This window comes from Pyrus communis, chromosome 16, assembly GCF_963583255.1.
Source record: "Pyrus communis chromosome 16, drPyrComm1.1, whole genome shotgun sequence".
Classification (NCBI taxonomy): Eukaryota; Viridiplantae; Streptophyta; class Magnoliopsida; order Rosales; family Rosaceae; genus Pyrus; species Pyrus communis.
Window position 1 is genome coordinate 1,910,540 of NC_084818.1, and position 17,815 is coordinate 1,928,354.

A 17,815-nucleotide genomic window follows, 5' to 3' on the forward strand; every position below is an offset into this window, starting at 1 on the left:
TCCGAAAGGACGACGGAGAAGAAGGAAGGATCGGAGAGGCGGTCTAGAATCGGAATTTGGAAGCAAAACTTGACCGAGGACGCCACTCGGCCCCGCTCCCCAACAGCCGGATTTTGTTTCCCTTGCTGCAGAAGTTTGTAGATGCCAATGTATTAGAACATTCATAGCTTTCAGTTTCCACTTGCTTTCTTTCTTATGTTCTTTTGGTCATTCACTTGTGAAATTGAAGTTATTGGATTGGTGGTACCCTTGCACATTACTGAGTTTTGCACCTTGTTGCATTTTTTTTTTTCGGCATCTGTTTCCCACACCAAAACGTGGCACACTAAGCTCACCATTTTTTTTAGTACAAGCGATATTACTACACTAAATTGATGAGAAGAGGAAGGATTTGAACCTCGAACGCTGTAAGTTGCTAATAAAACTCATTTGTCACATATCAATTGCCATTAATTTTCGGTAGGAACACGGAAATATACCCGCTTGTATCTTGTCATAGTCGTTTCCCTTTTCTATTCCAATCGTTACCAAACACCAATGACATTTTTTGAGGACGGGAGGAAGCGAACTCGAAAACACGGGAGCAATAGCAAATGCTCTTAATCAACTGAATTACAAAACCCTTATACGATATGGAACAGCAATTAAACTCTCCCAATGCGGCTGCGAATAATTATTTGCTCCATAAATCAATCTTTTCCATTTCAATCATTTCATCTTCACCAAGAAATAAAATTTGGTCAAAATAATAGGGGTACCTATAAGAAAAACTTGGTAATTTGCTAGCAAAAAGTCAGTCATACCAGCAAGGATCACCAAATGAAGTTTAGCTCAACCATTCTGTGCAGCGACAATCCCCGCTGATAATGGTGTGTTTCGTGGTTGGGAGAAGAGGTGAGGAAGGGAAAGAGATGGTGCCGAGATGGAGTCGATCTAGCTTGCCTGGTTCCACCATGGCCACCAAGCGGCCAATTGGTGGCGATGGGTAAAGGAAGTTGTAGCCCTGTGGATCCTTAATCTTATAAATTTGTTAGCTGCAAACCTCAAAAGGAAAGGGAATAATATTTCTAATCATCTCCGGAGACACTAACAATATACCAAAAGATTACGGTTTCATCACTAATAACAGTATCATCGCAATTCCGCATCTTCTACAAAGGTCAAACACTGGTTCGCAACATACATGATATCCGAAAAAACAATAGGAAACTACAGAGTTGTATTCCGATAGACTAATTGAAGCCTACGGCAAGAGGCATAGAGACACTAAAATTGATAAGAAAAACCAAACAAATTAATCGGTAACTGCTGACAATTAACAAATCATGCTTCCAAGCATTAAATGAATTTGTCATAACCAAATAGGACACTACATGATGACACTGAACACATCAAGTCCACACGGATGAAAAAGTACGCTCGTATCTCATTGTAAAACTTTTAGAATCAAGTTGCAGAAAATATCCACTACATGGTAGATTCAATAACCTACGTTCTGAATGAACCCAAATGTACATCGGCTTCAGTCCAGGGTAAGAGTAAATGTGGGCAGCAAAGAAGCCTAGACATGATTTAGTATCCAAGCACAACACATATAGGTGAAATTTTCCAATGCACTTCCCTTTTCCTTCTATGAAATGCTCCTGACGTATTGGTCAAGAGTTGTGTTGAATAGCTCACACCTACAAGGAAAATTACTCAATTACTCTGCAACTCAAAGACCTTTTTCCGATTGTGTGAAAACCTTATGAAGTATATAACCACACAGTGACAGAACAGTTGAAACCAGTATTGAAATCACTTAAAAAAAGCAATCGCAAGATACTACAAGCCTTTCTAGTGGTGTGACGGAAAAATAAATTGTTTTAGTATCAAGACGTCAACTAGTCAGGAATAAATGAAGTATCTACAATGCCTAAGCCACCAAAAGAATTCAAATAGACATGTTGCACATACACGCAACAGAATATTTAAGGACACATTTTCTTCATCATTAGTTGCATCTTTCTAAATTTTTTACTTGACCAACCCAACGCGATGCATCAGCGTGATAAGAAAACATGAAAAAGGTTTAATTTATATTCATGTAGCAGGGAATAGGGATTGCTATCTATGAAACTTCTCACTGTGATAACACGAATAATTATCTATGACCTATCACATAAAACTTCTCCGTGTGAGAACTGAAGATTGTTGCTCACTATGTTATAATGACGAGAACAGAGTCAGTTACCTGATCGGAGTTCCGGGAGTGTAGAGCGGGTTCTTCACAACATACTCGACATACAAGTTATAAATGTACTTCAAAGACTCCCTCAAGTCACCAGTTCTAGGATGTGTAACCAATATAATCTGCACACCAGAAACAGTAACCAAAGCACATCAATTAAAAAGCTTTTTCTAGCACATTAAACTTGCAGTAAGAATTATCATAAGATTACTAGGTTCGGCATAATCAACGACGCATATCGAAATTGCTAATTGCGAAGCTAAGCACAAATTCAAGTTCAAGAATCTAAATTGCTAAATGGGGTAGATCTACTACGAGCAAATTGCCACCAGAATCAGCAAAACCTTTAATTCCAATCAAAATCCAAACCCATATTTCTCAATTTCTAGATCCGAATGCCAATGATTTGAAAAAATTGATAAACTTTTCTAATAAAATTGAGAAGAAGAAAAAAAAAACCTTAATGCCAGAAGGGGACTCCATGAAAGAGAGCTTGTAGGTGTTGGTGCGGAAGCTGTGGAAGGAGCAGCCCTGGCCGGGGAGCTGAGGGACGCCGAGGTTGGCCTTGTCTGGCGTGGTGGGGTCCATCTTGGCGGTGAGGGACTTGAGGGAGAAGAGGAGCCCGAACATCAGCTTGTGATCCTGCTGCTGGTTCAGGGTGTGGAGCGGCCGATTCCACTCGCGGTAGAGCAGGCAGACGCCGTTGCGGTTGAATACGTACATCATGTGCCCGTTGTTCCCCGACGCCGTCGACGCCGGCAGCGACGGGCTTATCTCCGTTCCTCCGAAGAATTGCATTTCTCGGTGATATTCCTGCTTCGCCGGATTTCAAATTTCGAAATCGGAATCCGCTCGGACTGATTGATCGTATTTTCCGAACTCGCCGTCGCACTCGCAGACCAAAGAAACAGAAAAAATGATCAGATTTTAGAGGGGACGATAGTGATACTACAGAACTTACAGGTAGCAGGAACCATCAGATCGTGAAACGCAGCGTTTTCGTCCGTGAGGGTCGAACGCTGTGTTTTATGCTATGCTTTAGAGTTTAACTTCAGTTTAATTTTTTGTAACTATGTATTGCTTGTTTACGTTTTCTTTTACAAACGATAGCGTTAGTGAATTAAATTATTAATGTCACGGAGAGAGGATCGGTGCAAATCGAATTCGTACCAGAATGCATAGTATTGTTGTTGTCCTCCACTACGATAAAACGTTAATTACTACTGCTTGTTTATGTTAACCCTTGATTGATCGTATCAAAAGAGAATATACACAATGAATAGTTTTCTTTTTTGATAAATCAAAAGTTTAGGTGCATCATCACTTAGACAAGTTAGCTAAAGCATAATGCTCTTCGCTCTCGCTCAACACCCAAGTTTGAATCACTTTACCCATTTTTCTTTACCAGCTAATTTCAAGAACCAACCGTGATAAAAACCCTAGATGAAGAGATATAAAAGGAGCGTGAATAACACCACTCTTTCGCACATCGTCATACCGAGGACTCGCCGGCCGCACGAGTTAAAGCCAAACTTGGCAAAACCGGAATATGATCAAGGCAAGAACAAAGTAATTAAGTATTAAACACTTCAAATTCGTCCAGACAGGATCGGTTTCGATAGTACAACGCACAAGCAAAACACAGGAGAGAAAAGCAATTCTGGCAGATTTCAAAAGAGAGTCATCATCCACACAGCCAGAGTAGTGCCAAAGACTAATTGGAAACTAATCGTTGTCTGTCCAACCAACAAAATCAAACACCAAATAGGTTACAAGCAAAAAAAGCATATCATCCAAGTTCCAACTAGTACAAGAATTCAGCAACTGTCTAGAACTCCCATTTCTTCATCTCCATGCCGTCGGGAGCACTTCCCTCAACCTTTTTGTTTCCCACTTCTTTCCAGTTTGTCGAAAGCACTGTCCCGTTTGACTCCACCTGTGCAGTACAAACACAACGATGCAATATGCAAGTCAATATAACGTAAGCTGATTTTAATCCCAAGACTGGTGGTTCCACCAGAATCTTTCATGGTGATCGGAATTATGAATTTTACTGGATATCAAAATACAAGATACGAAAATGCCTTACAAAAGATTTTCTCATGGCCCTTCTTGTGTCCTCATCCGCATCCTTGTATATGTCCTGGAAAAATTTGTTCAGAGCTGCATCACCATCAAGCTTCTCTTCTTTTTCCTGGAATCACAACGCATTGGAGTAAGTATCGTGAAGTGAAACATGCAAGTATAATGTCAAATCAACTAACTGGGTTACGAGCAAACCTCCTTCTTTACTTGAGCCTCAAGCTTATCCCAGTCCTTTTTTGGTTTTGAGGATGGGTAGGATGGTCTTGTCGCTCCAACAACTGTTGGCAGTTAACACTTTTTAGTAGCTAATTTCTAATCTAGTTTTAGAATCAGAGGGTTGCAAACATATTAACATACCTGGGCCACTGACCCTTACTGGAACAAGGCTGTCCTTGCTGAATTCAAGAGATGTCCAATGTATTGGTTCAGCTTTAGCCAGGCGAATTTCAACTTTGGTGGAGAGAATGTCGAACCTGCATTTTTCAGGTATTATCTGTTCGCAACCACCAAAGCTCACAGTTATTTTACATTTGAAAAAGTAAGCCTTCTATAATGCTTATATAAAATCAGCCACATAGAATTGGTGCAATACCTTTCCAAATAAGCGAGGTTGAAAATGATATGTATCTTCACCAGCAACATCGATGCTAACACTTAGCTGGAAACAACCAATAAAAGTGATTCATCAGCCGTAAAACTTGTACACAATTGACAATACCCAGAAAACCTTTTTACTATGTAAGTTCTAGACAACTATGAGATCACTGAGAACAAATAATAAAAAGAAGCATTGAATCAATAAGAATCATACTATTTGTTCACCAAAGTCAACATGTACATCTTTGGCAGGTATGCCCTTGGCGAATATAGTCACAACCACTTCTTCTGGCTTCTGGTAGAATTCATGCCTACATAAAAAATTTCCACCAAATCATGCATCTCAGTGACTAAGGAGTAAGGATACAATAGATAAAAGCAAATATGAGGGTATTACCCAAGCATGCATAGATATCTCGGAGATTCAATACAGACAGTACAAAAAGATGAAAAGGAATAACAAGAAACTGCAAACAGAATGTTTTGGTGATGCTCCTTAAAAATATGAAACTAAAAAACTTCCGGCAACAGAAATTATATTGATCTCGACTAACCTGTATTTTGGTTTGACAGTTGCTACGGTCACCTGATTGGAAGGTTGACTCACAGGCTCAACATCTTTTGCAGGTATAACATTCTCTGTAATGTTTTCCTCCACCGAATGCGTTGGTAGAACACCAGTTTCCTCTGATTGGACATGAAACAGTATAAATAAGACAAAGATGATCAACTACATGAGAACGAGTAATTTCTATTATAATGATTTCCTCAGATGCCCCTGTTACCAGGAAAACAATCCATTGTATAAGAAAGCTAAACATCTAACTGTGAGAAAGGCCCGCCATTACATGAATCCCTAAAAAGGTGCAAACTTGTAACAATCAAACAACGCACCTGCAATTTTTTCATCGCACTCTTTTATCAAACTAGCAAATCTTGTCTCCTGCGGGGCCATAGGAGCACCGGTTTCCAGGGCCGCCTTTGCAGTCTCATATTCCTCGAGCTTGATGCAGGCAATTCTGTAGCCATCAACAGCAAAGAACAAAAATTGTAAAACAATCAGTGACATTAGCAATAACATGTTCCCAGTGCAGAACATAACTTATAAAACCCTACATGCAATACATAACGAGTTTCATGAACGGACTACACAATACCCTAGAAATGAGCCCTCCAAGGTTTTGGCCAAAAACAAAACTCAAAAGTTTCGAAACACTTAGAATTAGCATTATAAGCCTTTCCCTTTCGCAAAAGGCGAAAGATCCACAACGATAACGGAGGATCAGCATGACCTTTATAGATTTTCAGAGCTGATGGTTGCAAGATTTAGGCAAAATTTAACACCCCATTAGATTACAGACCTAAAATTTCAATTAAAAGTTACACTCTTTTCAGTATCCAATACAAAAAGGTGCTCAAAAACAACAAATATAATTACGGGATATCGGTGAGCTCACCCTTTTCGAAAATACGCTTTGTACAATGACGTGTCGAACTCAATTGCCTTGTTCGCATCCGCAACAGCCTCTGATAACAAGAAAAACCCACAACAGATAAAGAGGATTAGAAAATCCAATCGAGTATTTTCTCGGGCTTTCTTGGGAACCAAACAAGAAAAAAAGAAAAGGGTATTCACGAAATTACAAGAGGAAAAGAGGGTACCAGTGAGATTGCCGGCTTTGATGTTGGCCTGGGCGCGGTCGGAGTAGAGCTCGGCGCTCTGGGGGTTGAGAGCGATGGCCTGGGTGTAGAGGTCGACGGCCAACTCGAAGTGGTCGTCCATGAACGCCTCCTTGGCACGCTGTTCGAGATCGGAAGCCATAGGCGGAGCAACCGTCGCCGTGGACTGAGAGTTGGAGATGGAAGGATCTAGAAAAAAATGTAGCGAAAGTAAGATTGATTTGCGGTGGCAAATAAGAGGAAAACACTTATCGAAGTCGACGCAAATAGTGTGGTGTTTTGGGCCTTTGGGCTTCGGCCCTATGTAGTTCCCACCAATACATACATATATATATATAGATATATGAGTGTGTGTGTGTGTGTCTATATATATATATATATTTTTTTTTTTTAAGAAGAAGAATCTGTGAACGTTCCAGGGAGACTTTGATGAAGTCTTTGACTCCGTTGAAAAAAACAAAAAAAAGGGCCGTTTAACCCTTGAATTATTACTAGCTTGAAACTGACCTCTTGATTTACTTTCTTTGGTTTTAATTATTTGAAATTAACCAATTAATCCATTATCGTTAGATTTTAATGAAATTCATATACTTTGTCGTTAAATACTGGCGTGTGATTTATTCTTGAGAGTAAAGTTGTGCAAGTACTTTCTAACAAAGTTGACGAATTTTTTATCGAACCGTACGGTGAGGGTTAACTAACTGATTTCAAATGGTTTAGGGAGTTAATTTACCAAAAATTAATTTAGAATGTCAATTTCAACTGGGGTAATAGACTAAGAATTTATGGAGTCAAGCGGCAGTTTACCTTTGAAAAATAGACAGGGAGATTTGAATTTGGCTAAGAAGGTGGAGCATATTACTCTAGCTAATTTAGCCAAATCTAGTCTACAAGAAAAATTTATATTCGAAATTAGTATGAGATTCTCTATATTTTAATCACATCCGACCTAACGCTGGCTCCACCTCGTGTAATATCATCTCTATACAAAGGCCTAAATAGAAGCTCCTTGGTTAAATTAGTGACTTTGCAATGAGAAAAGAGTATCAAACAAGATTCACAACAAAAAATTAGATGTAGCGCGACAAGTGGATTGATGAAGAGTTTATTTCTCCAATTGAACTCCTATGGTGTTTTGATACAGTTGTTATATTTTGGTTTCATTGGCACCAAACAAATTCGTTATCTTTTTGTTGCTTCCGGTGGGAAAGTATTTTTCCAAGAAAAACCAAACAAGGAAGGCAACTTCTTGTACTTTTCTTAGCAGCTTCCATGTTTCCATCTACTTTTATTTACTCCCAATCCCAGGATGAGCTCAAATGAATACAATCTATACTATTAGACAAGTCAACTCTTTATTTGGGCAGGTGGGCATCTAATAAGAACCAAAGTATATAAATAGAATTATTTTTCGTCACTTAAGTAAAGTGTTATATACGATAATAAAAAAAACGTTTGGTATGAATTGGTATATTGTTAAAATTAATGTCTCATGTTATATTGTGTCGTTGCGCATAGCACACCCTTATTATAAAAATATATCCATGCAAGGTTTTCACGTATTATATAAAGCAAAGCAAAAAGGAACATAATTTTTCAGATAAAAGTTTTCGTGGTAGCTTCCATATTCATATACCAGCAACCCAATCTTTGAGAAAGGAAGCTTCCCTTTGTCCATGACTAAATTCAACAACAACGACCATTGACCTGCACCGATCATTATCCCAATATACTAAAATTCAGCAAATGCCATGTTGGCAACCGAGGTGGCAAGTAGCGTAGCCTGATTATTATGACACCTGGTATACCGGTTGTGTTTTTGTCACGTTCAAAAATTTCTCCTATATAATACCGTTAGTTTTCTACCAAGTGTGACAGTCAAACCGTCACGTGCTGTTTAGTCTTTTCCTCCCTCAAACTCAACTACACCAGAAGGTTCTGAACTTTGATGTCTCTAGCAGAAGTCACCAGGCTCGTTGTCAACACAAATGAAATCAACTGTTTCAAAGAAAGTTGCCTCCGCGTTCTTTCCGCGTGCAACTCAGAGTCCCTGCCAGGGGGCATCTGTGCCCGCAGTGCAATAACCAAACCGCGTCCTGACGACGACACTATCACGTCTCGCTTGAGTATTGGCACTGGCGTGCTGTCTGCTTATGTCAGGAACGGACACTATCACGTCTCGCTCGAATTCTTCGATTCGATGATTGTTTCCGGGCAGTGCCCCCAACAAATTTACGCTCTCCAGTGCCCTAAATCATGCTCATCGTTGGGAGAGTTGGATTACAGGACTCGAATCTATACGTATGTGGTCGAGCTTGGATTCATTCACAGGTGATCAGTGCTTGGAGGATGATACTTGTGCCGGAGGTGCAGGTGTTGATGTGTACACGAAATGTTTTCTGACCTCATAGAAGATGGTATGAGAGCGTTTACGGAGATAAAAACATTGCTCCCGGGGAATATACAGCAAGGCGAGGGATGGAGCTTGACCCGTCTGATCCAGCATTGTACGTGCTGCTTGCAAGCTTGTATGATGATTCTGGTCAGCCGGATTTAGCCAAAAGTACACGACAGGCAATGAGAGAGAGGGGATTAAAGAGGGGGGGGTGGGGGGGGGGGGGGGGGGGGGGGGGGGGGGGGTGGGGTTTAGGGAGTTGAAGAAGAGAGGATACCCATATCGGACTATGAAGATTCATCATGTCATAGTGAGAAGTTAGCTGTGGCATTCGGTCTTCTCAATACACCGTGTAACGCCTCCATACGCGCATCTAAGTATATACGTATATGCAGCAGAGGAGCTTTATGGTTGTTTTAATATGTAAAATTACAAGAATTCAGAAAGCCACAACAAAGAGTTTATAACTATGCAATTGTGTGATCCAAATCAAGAACCAGAGATCGTTCATAACGCCAGAACCACGAACAATCCCAATGCCAATACTCGAAGAGCTAAAACTGTGTTACATTATTCATTCTCAATGGGGAATCAAGGACGGAACTTAAGTAAACAACATCAAAATGGTATCAAGTGCAGAAATCGAAAAATTCAAGCGTTCCTCCCATGATTAAAATTTATACAGCCCAGCAAACAGGCATTGTCACCAGCAATAAACAGGAGAGAATACAAGAAAAAAGACTTCAATTCAAATCTGGAATCCAGAGTACCTAGAAGCATATGCCGATGGATGGTTTACTCCTTTGCTTCTGAACCAATAGAGGTGACTTTAGCCTCATCCAACTTTGGTTGGTTTGTAGTAAGTCCTTCCAGCGTTTTGTAAAACTCCTCAGGAAGAGGACCAGGTCGGTGCAGAGGAACATGTTTGGGAACTGGAGCATCGTTCTCGATCACCTCACATTCGTAATCATCAGGAACACCCCATGGATCCCACTCTGCAATGCAAGTCAATACAGAACGCAAACTATTACAAACAATCCATTGTATATCGTATTTCAAAATGTCAGGTCAAAAAAGAACTTCATACAAAGGCAACAGAAAGACATCAGTCTGATCATCAGAATGATAAAACTCTGAGACGGAAGAACCAAAAAATCAGCATTAACTGAAGCATGCAAGTACACAATGGCTAGTAAAAACCATAGTTCACAGTTCACACAAACAAAGATTCCTACTTTGGACATTGAACGAGAGTTTGAAATGCTTCAAAGTGAAGAAAACAGATTTGCTTATGATATGTTCCACTTGAACTTGGATTCAATTGTGTCCATTAACCGCAACCACCACCCGCCCCCTGCCACCCTCTTTTTTCTTCTTTAACCACCTCATATGATATGCATTACCAGCATTCTGGGGCAATCATAGTTTCTTCGGAACTGATAAAATCAAGTACCCACCTTTCGTTTCATGACGTAGTAAACAAAAAACCCGACTGCTAAAAAATTTATGAACTTACGCTCACTTTTCCCCTAATTTCCACTACTAGAAATGAACAACTTATTAAGTTACCATCACAAAACAAAACTACACAGCCAATTCGATTACTTTTCAATTTCTCATCAACCAAACTAAGAAAAAATGTCGAAATCACAAACAAGCACTCAATTTCCCAAAATAAAACCACATTTCTGAGCTAAATTCCAATTTTCATGGCCAATGTCAATCCCAAAACACAAATAACCATTTTCAATTTCATTTCTTTCAAAAACGAGAAAAAACTAAATAAATCAATTACCAAAACCAGCAATAAAAATAACATATTATACTGACCGATCATCTTGCCGATGAGAGTGAGCTCGTCGCGCGCCTCCTCGATGAGCTCCTCGACCTGGCCGCAGCCGAGCTTCTTCTCGATGGCCTCCCAGTCCTCCTCTTCGCTGCAGACGTTGAGGCGGTGGCGCGTGAAGCTCTCGACGGCCTTGCGGTAGCCTTCGTCCTCGGGGACGGCCTGGACCTCCTTTAGGGTTTTGGAGTAGAGCTCGATTAGGACCTCCCTCGCATTGGGGACCACGTCCAGCCCTACAATCCCCGTCGTCTGCTTCACCCTGGCCAACAATGGCCGTCCGATCGCTCGCAGGAACATGTTTTCGAATCCTCTCTCTCTCTCTCTCTCTCTCTCTCTCTCTGCGATTTGAAAGCTCCGAGTCGGATTGGTTCTTCTTCTCTAGTAGCTCTCACTCGCACGCTGTAAAAAACCCGTTTTGGGAAACGGATATGGTTTCAGAATTCGGGTTTCAAGTAATTTGTTGTTCCCACGTCGTCATGAGCCCAATCATGTAAAAGCAATCAAGGGCTGCAGTAGACTTTGGGCCTGAGCCCAAATACCAATGGTCGAGCGAGTTTTTTTTTTTTAATACAAACAATATTTTATATTAATTTACAATTAAAGTGAAAAAAGTTTAAATTTGAAACACAGCGCATCAAAGAGGAAGTTCTAACCACAATAATAATTCATCACATATAAATTATTAATTTAATAAGTATAGTACCGCATCTCTTATTTATTAAGATTTAAGAGATACAAAACAAATAATAAACAAGAACTCTTGTTATTTTATTTTTATTTTTTTATAATTTATTCGTTTTGTTATAGGGATTTGGATCCTGTCCTAAGCTTAGGGGTTGAGCCTCCTGAGCAAAGAACATGGACAGTTGGATTTTGATCCAACGACTATAAACAGGGAGCTCCTCTAAAAGTTATAATAATTGTAGCCGATTAATCAAAATTCAACGGCCCATGTTCTTTGCTCAGGAGGCTCAGTTTCAAATCTTTGTGTATAGACATGGTCCCTCATACTAAATTATTAATTATTAATTTAATAAGTATAGTACTACATCCCTTATTTTTATAATAAACCAGCAACTTTCTTCACCATTAAAATTCCTTGTATTTTTCTGCAACCACACCCCATTGCTTATGATATAGGATTGATGCTCAATCATTAATTTATAATTCACTTGTAGATATTTATATGTCGGAAATTGATTTTCACACACTTATTTTTTGTTCTCACACAATCTCTTTATTTCTCAGCATCGGAATGAATAAATTAAACAGAATTAACGATTAGATTTAAATAGAGGAGTTTAAGAAACAAAGGAGTGTAAGAGGCTAAAGACTCGTTTGAAGGTGCTTTTAAAAAACGAGTGTAGAGAAAATGAATTTTTATTCCAAAAGCACTTGAAGTGTTATTTCAGAATTCACTTGCATTTTTATTAATAATTGATTCTAATTTTTTTTTTATATACTAAAAGCGCTTTCACCGATCCTATCCTCATGTTTCGAGGAAAAACTTCTCTTTGTTTTGTTATCTATGCCCTTTTTTAAACAATTTCAGCCATTTCAAAAACGCTTTCAAACAAGCTCTAATCACTTTCCTGGATGTTTTCTTTTCCACATAAAATATTCAATAATATTTTCTAATTACAGTTAAAGACAAAACCCTAAGTAAAATATATTTGACCTAATCTAATCCTTAAATATCCAAAGAGATTACTTTGCCAATAAGCCACCCGAATTTTGTCCTCTTATGTGAACATACAAAAAGAGAATAGCGTTTGTATTGTGACAAAGGACACTAAACCGGAGCGGTTCACGGTCTGACTAATTAAACCATGGGGATAACATATCTTACACCATGGTTTGTCAAAGGATATAAACAACTTCTAAAAGTACAAACATTTTCCCAACTAAAATTGTTACCTTAAAAATTAGACGTTACTGACCACTTCACTGATACAAGTGGCCTCCATGCATGCATGCATCGAAATTAAAAAAATAACCGTATCGATAGTAATAAATGTGGTCTAAAAAACAATATATATTGACTTATTATCCAATCAGATTTTTCACCTCTTCTTAAGAAAGTATTGAAGCTTTAGTTAATAGGATGTCTTTTTGTTGGATATTGTCATAAATACCATAACATAAAAGGGAGAGAAAAATAAAGATACCAAAAACAAAAATGGATTGTAGGTAATTACAATAATAACCTTAAATTTCAAATAATTTAGTAAACGATTTTTTATCACTTGTAAGTGAGAAGTATTAACTTCATCTTTCATGAATAGTGAGTTTGATATCAATTATTGATGACTTATTGTGATGGTTTAGTCCGACTCTTTACATTAAAATTTTTAATGTCGTTATCTATATGAAGAAGAAAAAAAGCAAAAAAATTATCACTTAACAAAAAAGGGTATCTTTAATATAATACTAGCGTTTGCCTACATATTTTATGTGTATGAGCACATTTTTTTAGAAAAACGAGAATGAGAGAGCTAGGGAGAGAGAGAGAGAGAGAGAACGTGGGGAGGGGGGAGTGGGAGGTTTTTTTTTTTTTTTTTTTTAAATTTTAAATATTGGAAATATTTTAACATCATCTGTAGGTGAAGTTTCAATAAAAAACAGTAAAATTTGGACTTGTTAAATTACATTATTGCCCATCATTTTTTTGTGTGATAGAAGATTAAATAGTCTTTTCACCTTCTTTTGGTTGACAAAAAGAGTTTCATTAATTAATAGAGATATAAAAATATCGTTTCAAAAGTACTCTTAAATGTTTGGAAACGTTTTTAGAGAAAATAGTTTTGAAATCAATTCTTAATAAAAATGCAAGTTAATCGTGAAAAAACACTTGAAACCCAAAAACATTTTAAAAGTGCTTTCAATTAATATCACTTCCCAATTGAGCTATAGATCGCTAAAACATAACTCTAGTTTGTGTTTTTCTTTAACAAAACTTGTTATTTATTGTACTGTCTTTTTTTCCTGAAAATTTTAAATTACTAATAATAACTTACTCATTATATTAATATTTTTTATATTTCTTATGCAATTAGTTAAATGTTTATTATATATCATGTCATGAATGTGGTGGAAGAAATTGTTCAAGACAAAGTGCATACACGTTAAATATACAAATGCAACAAGTATCAAACTCATAGCACCTCATGATCCATGGTTACATATAAATATTCATTACATCATCAATAAGAGATGAGGGTTTTGTCATCCTTAATCACATTTGTTAAACTAGTTTTTCAGAACACACGAAACTCATGGCTAATATTTTTTTTTTACCCCCTACCAAATTACCACCCTTACTGTTATATAAACATCGTTTAATGATGATATAATTGATTATATCTACCTATATAAATGAACTTGTCGACATATTATCAGTTATAGAAATGAAATGCGTATTTCTAAGTATCATGTTAATTTAATGATTATGTTACGATCGTATCTTACCACGTGGATGAATTTACATGAATATGACAACGTCGGTAAGTGTTATAAATAGTTTTCTTTCTATTAAAACGAAACGCGTGTCTGAGATTTTGAAGTCGGTAAATCAGTTATAAACGTCTAATAACGATATGACTAGTTGTATTTCTGTACGGGAATTAATTTTACTTTGACATGATTATGATGAAAATTGATAAATTCGTTAATCGTTATAGATAAGATTTTTTTTTTCTCATTAAATATTAAACACCAGAAGTAATCATTAGCGAAAAACAGAAACTCTTCATGTTCAATTGAAAAGAAGAGAGAAATACAGCTGAAACTCTATGAGGAAGAAGGAAGAGACTCTTTTATCTGTCTCTTCTATACAATCTAATAAATAAGAACCCTTCCTCTCACTCTTTTTCTCTATCTCTCATAGAACTAACACAATAATAAAAGGTTAAATAAAAACCCTATGCACCCTCCCTACTTGTTGGCTACTAGCAACCACCGCCAACGGTTGCTCCGGCAGCGGAGGAGCAATTAGCATCAGTCCAAGAATACCCCAAACTCGATTGCACATTATCCGAAAAATTATCACCGGAAGCACCCACCAGAGAAGAACTTCCACTTCCACTAGAACTAGTACTACCTAGTTCCTTCTGCCCCATGAATATCTCATCCGACAAGTCCATGTCCGGGATCACAACATCATCATCCTCGTCCTCATCCCCGTACTCGGTCTCATCCATCTCCTCATCGTCATCATCAAATTCCTCATTTTCTTTGTCGAGTGAATTGTCAGAATTGACCTTATTGGCTACAGCCTCAGCTTGGACTGTCAAGGGTTGTCCGGTGGTGGGAGACGAGGGGTTGGGAACAGCTGCCCAACCAGAATCGTTGTTGATTGGCTGCTTTTGACTCTTAGACGCAGCTGACTGCTTGTTCCTGGAGGTACCGGCAAGCGAGTTCCGATGAGTCGGGCGAGCGTGAGTGTGGTCGCCGGAGTATGTGACTGTGAAGATGTTGGGATCTGTCGTGCTCCGCTCCACATGCTTCCTCGCCGCACACCCTTTTGAGGTGCTACATCGGTAATAGTTCCTGCAAAGAATCATGATTCAGAGAGAAAATCGCAAAGAAAAGGGAAGGATAAATTGAGTGTGGAAAATTAACCTAATTACATACCTTGGATGGGGAGAACCCTTGATAGGTTTTTGGCCGTACTTCCGCCACGCCCATAAATCGGCCGTGAGATCCTCAGCTTTCACTTCACACACCTTTTTATTTTGCTGGGTTCTCCTGTGAATCAATTCATGTAGTTCACATCATGTGAAAAATGCAAAAACAAGAACAAAGATGAATTAAAATCGATTTATGTGCACTTATTTTTCTTTCTCAACACTAATTTTTATTTTTATCTCATAATTATCATTTAATTTATTCAATTTAAAAGTTAAAAAAGGTAAAAAAAATTAGAAAAAGAAAAGGCGTGCGTAAATCATTTCTCAATAGCAAATTTTGAGTATATATACCTTCTTCTTTGAGAGCGAGGGGTGTGCAATGGCATGGTAATTGGTAGCCGAGGAAGAGGATAAGTGGGATTCATGGACCCGGGCCTCATAAATCCCTGCTGATTTTGGGGCTGCTGGGGTTGAAGAATTTGATACCCCCGCTGCATCATTTGCGGTTGTTGTTGGCCATAGATTCCTCGAAAAGCAGGAGCCGGTATTCCCCGGGTGAAATGATCAGGCATCAAATGATGTTGCTGGTTCTGCTGCTGCCGCAGCTGTTGTTGTTGGAGTTGTGCATGATGTTGCTGTTGATGTTGTTGGAGGTGATGTTGGCCACTACCACTTGATCCTCCAAAGTCAGAAATAGTGGGGGAAATTGGAATAATATTATTAGGTCCACGGGTGGTGTTGTTAGTGCTAGGATTGTTGTTCTTGTTGTTGTTGGTGGTGGTGGGGTTGGGGATAAAGGACTGTTGCTGCTCTTGCAAATCATTGTCTTTGGGATCGTCTAGATCGGGAAAAGAGAACAACGGATCAGTTAACTCGTCGGAACTGATCAACAAATCCCAAAAAGGGTCGTCTGCGAATTCATCCGACGGTGTATGGATAGGGGTTGTGGGTACGATCGCGGTGGTGGCGGCGGTGATGGTTGTGTTTGTGGTGATTTGGGCGGTTGATTTGCAACCCCTTACCACGGCGTAAAGATCCCAATCATCTGCCATTTTCAGAACGGCAGCGGCTGCGGTGTTTTGTGATGGTTTGTGGTTGCAGCTAAAAGGAAGGAGAGGTTCAAAGGACGGCGCTGACTTGGAGGAAGAGAGACATAGACACAGATACAGGCACAGACATGGACAAAGAAAGATTGTAGCTAGTGAGAGGAAATGGCGCACTGACTTGGTAAATTGTTTAATTATTTATACTGAAATTTAGTACTAATTTAACCCAAAAAGAGAGAGAAAAACCCCAAAAAAAAATTGAAAAGTAAAAAGATAGTGGTTTTGATGCATTTGAACCGTGGCTTTTGATTGACTTTTGTTAAAATGTCAAAGACGGGGCCGGACACGGTGGCAAGGGCACTGACAGTTGGTACATATGCCGGTCCTAGTCGAAATCTGATTGGCTGTCGAAGTGTGAAACCGTCGTGTGTGAGCGTTAGAAACCACCATGCGAGCACACGGTCTGTGCACCACAGCCCTAGCGTGCCCTACAACTGGAGGGTATATGGAGTGCTGGGTTTTATCTCTGCATAACGCACGCCCAGCAGCTCGATCCCTTTTGAAAGGCATATGATCAAAAACGTTTGAGGTTTGGTAAAGAGGTACAAGACAACAGCAATGCTGCCACATTGTCAACATGCATGTTTGCCATTAATTTCGGATTATGTCATGGAAAATTGAGTTAAACTATTCTCCATTTTTATATTACCAAATTGTGTATATATTCATATATTATATGAAACCATAGTTTAAATGTGTATAGTATTTGTCATTAGGTAAGAGGGAGGCTTGATAAATTGTTTTTTTAAAACAACTCTTTCATATGAAATTGAGCTGGTTCTCACTTGTGGCATTAATGTAACACACTCATTACAGTTGTTAATATTAGTGAGAAACACTTAAATTGATACATGGTGTGACAATAGTTGGGTCATAGGTCATTTTTCTTTTCTTTTTCTAATCAAAATAGCATTTAGGTATTTTTACCTATAGGATAGAGTTGCAAATGGGTAAACCAGTTGGCAAGGCATTGTGTTTGTCGCCTTCTTGCATTCAAGTTCAACCGTGTACGTGTCTGATGAAAAGTATGAAAAAGGAAAGAACATAATGGGTTAAGTCAGTTGGCAAGACGTTGCATGTGTCTGCCGCCTTGTTGCATTCAAGTTCAATTGTGCACGTGTTTGATGAAAAGTATGAAAACGGAAAGAACAAAATGGGTTTAGTTAGTTGGGGCAGGGCATTGTGTCGGCCGCCTTGTTGCATCCAGGTTCAACTCCGTACGAATTTGATAAAAGTATGAAAAAGGAA

General features: G+C 38.7%; 4 protein-coding genes across 4 annotated transcripts; all 4 read right to left on the minus strand.

The window, feature by feature from the left end:
* Positions 1–1,294: 1,294 nt before the first annotated feature.
* Positions 1,295–3,176, minus strand: LOC137719954 (uncharacterized). The gene is made up of 3 exons (XM_068458931.1): positions 2,690–3,176; positions 2,234–2,352; positions 1,295–1,682 (listed from the first exon to the last, which is right to left on the minus strand). Exons 1-3 carry the CDS (start codon positions 3,026–3,028, stop codon positions 1,631–1,633), a joined length of 510 nt encoding a protein of 169 aa, XP_068315032.1. The 5' UTR covers positions 3,029–3,176; the 3' UTR covers positions 1,295–1,630.
* A 607-nt stretch (positions 3,177–3,783) lies between these two features.
* LOC137719952 (protein SGT1 homolog) lies at positions 3,784–6,901 on the minus strand. Its single transcript, XM_068458930.1, has 10 exons — positions 6,575–6,901; positions 6,370–6,439; positions 5,807–5,931; positions 5,467–5,599; positions 5,127–5,223; positions 4,908–4,973; positions 4,673–4,808; positions 4,511–4,593; positions 4,320–4,424; positions 3,784–4,166 (listed from the first exon to the last, which is right to left on the minus strand). The coding sequence occupies exons 1-10, from the start codon at positions 6,732–6,734 to the stop codon at positions 4,059–4,061; spliced, it is 1,083 nt and encodes a 360-aa protein (XP_068315031.1). The 5' UTR covers positions 6,735–6,901; the 3' UTR covers positions 3,784–4,058.
* A 2,720-nt stretch (positions 6,902–9,621) lies between these two features.
* LOC137720736 (probable NADH dehydrogenase [ubiquinone] 1 alpha subcomplex subunit 5, mitochondrial) lies at positions 9,622–11,195 on the minus strand. Its single transcript, XM_068459852.1, has 2 exons — positions 10,818–11,195; positions 9,622–9,982 (listed from the first exon to the last, which is right to left on the minus strand). Exons 1-2 carry the CDS (start codon positions 11,128–11,130, stop codon positions 9,783–9,785), a joined length of 513 nt encoding a protein of 170 aa, XP_068315953.1. The 5' UTR covers positions 11,131–11,195; the 3' UTR covers positions 9,622–9,782.
* A 3,362-nt stretch (positions 11,196–14,557) lies between these two features.
* LOC137719544 (probable WRKY transcription factor 27) lies at positions 14,558–16,639 on the minus strand. The gene is made up of 3 exons (XM_068458583.1): positions 15,813–16,639; positions 15,466–15,579; positions 14,558–15,381 (listed from the first exon to the last, which is right to left on the minus strand). Exons 1-3 carry the CDS (start codon positions 16,511–16,513, stop codon positions 14,781–14,783), a joined length of 1,416 nt encoding a protein of 471 aa, XP_068314684.1. The 5' UTR covers positions 16,514–16,639; the 3' UTR covers positions 14,558–14,780.
* Between the last annotated feature and the right edge of the window lie 1,176 nt (positions 16,640–17,815).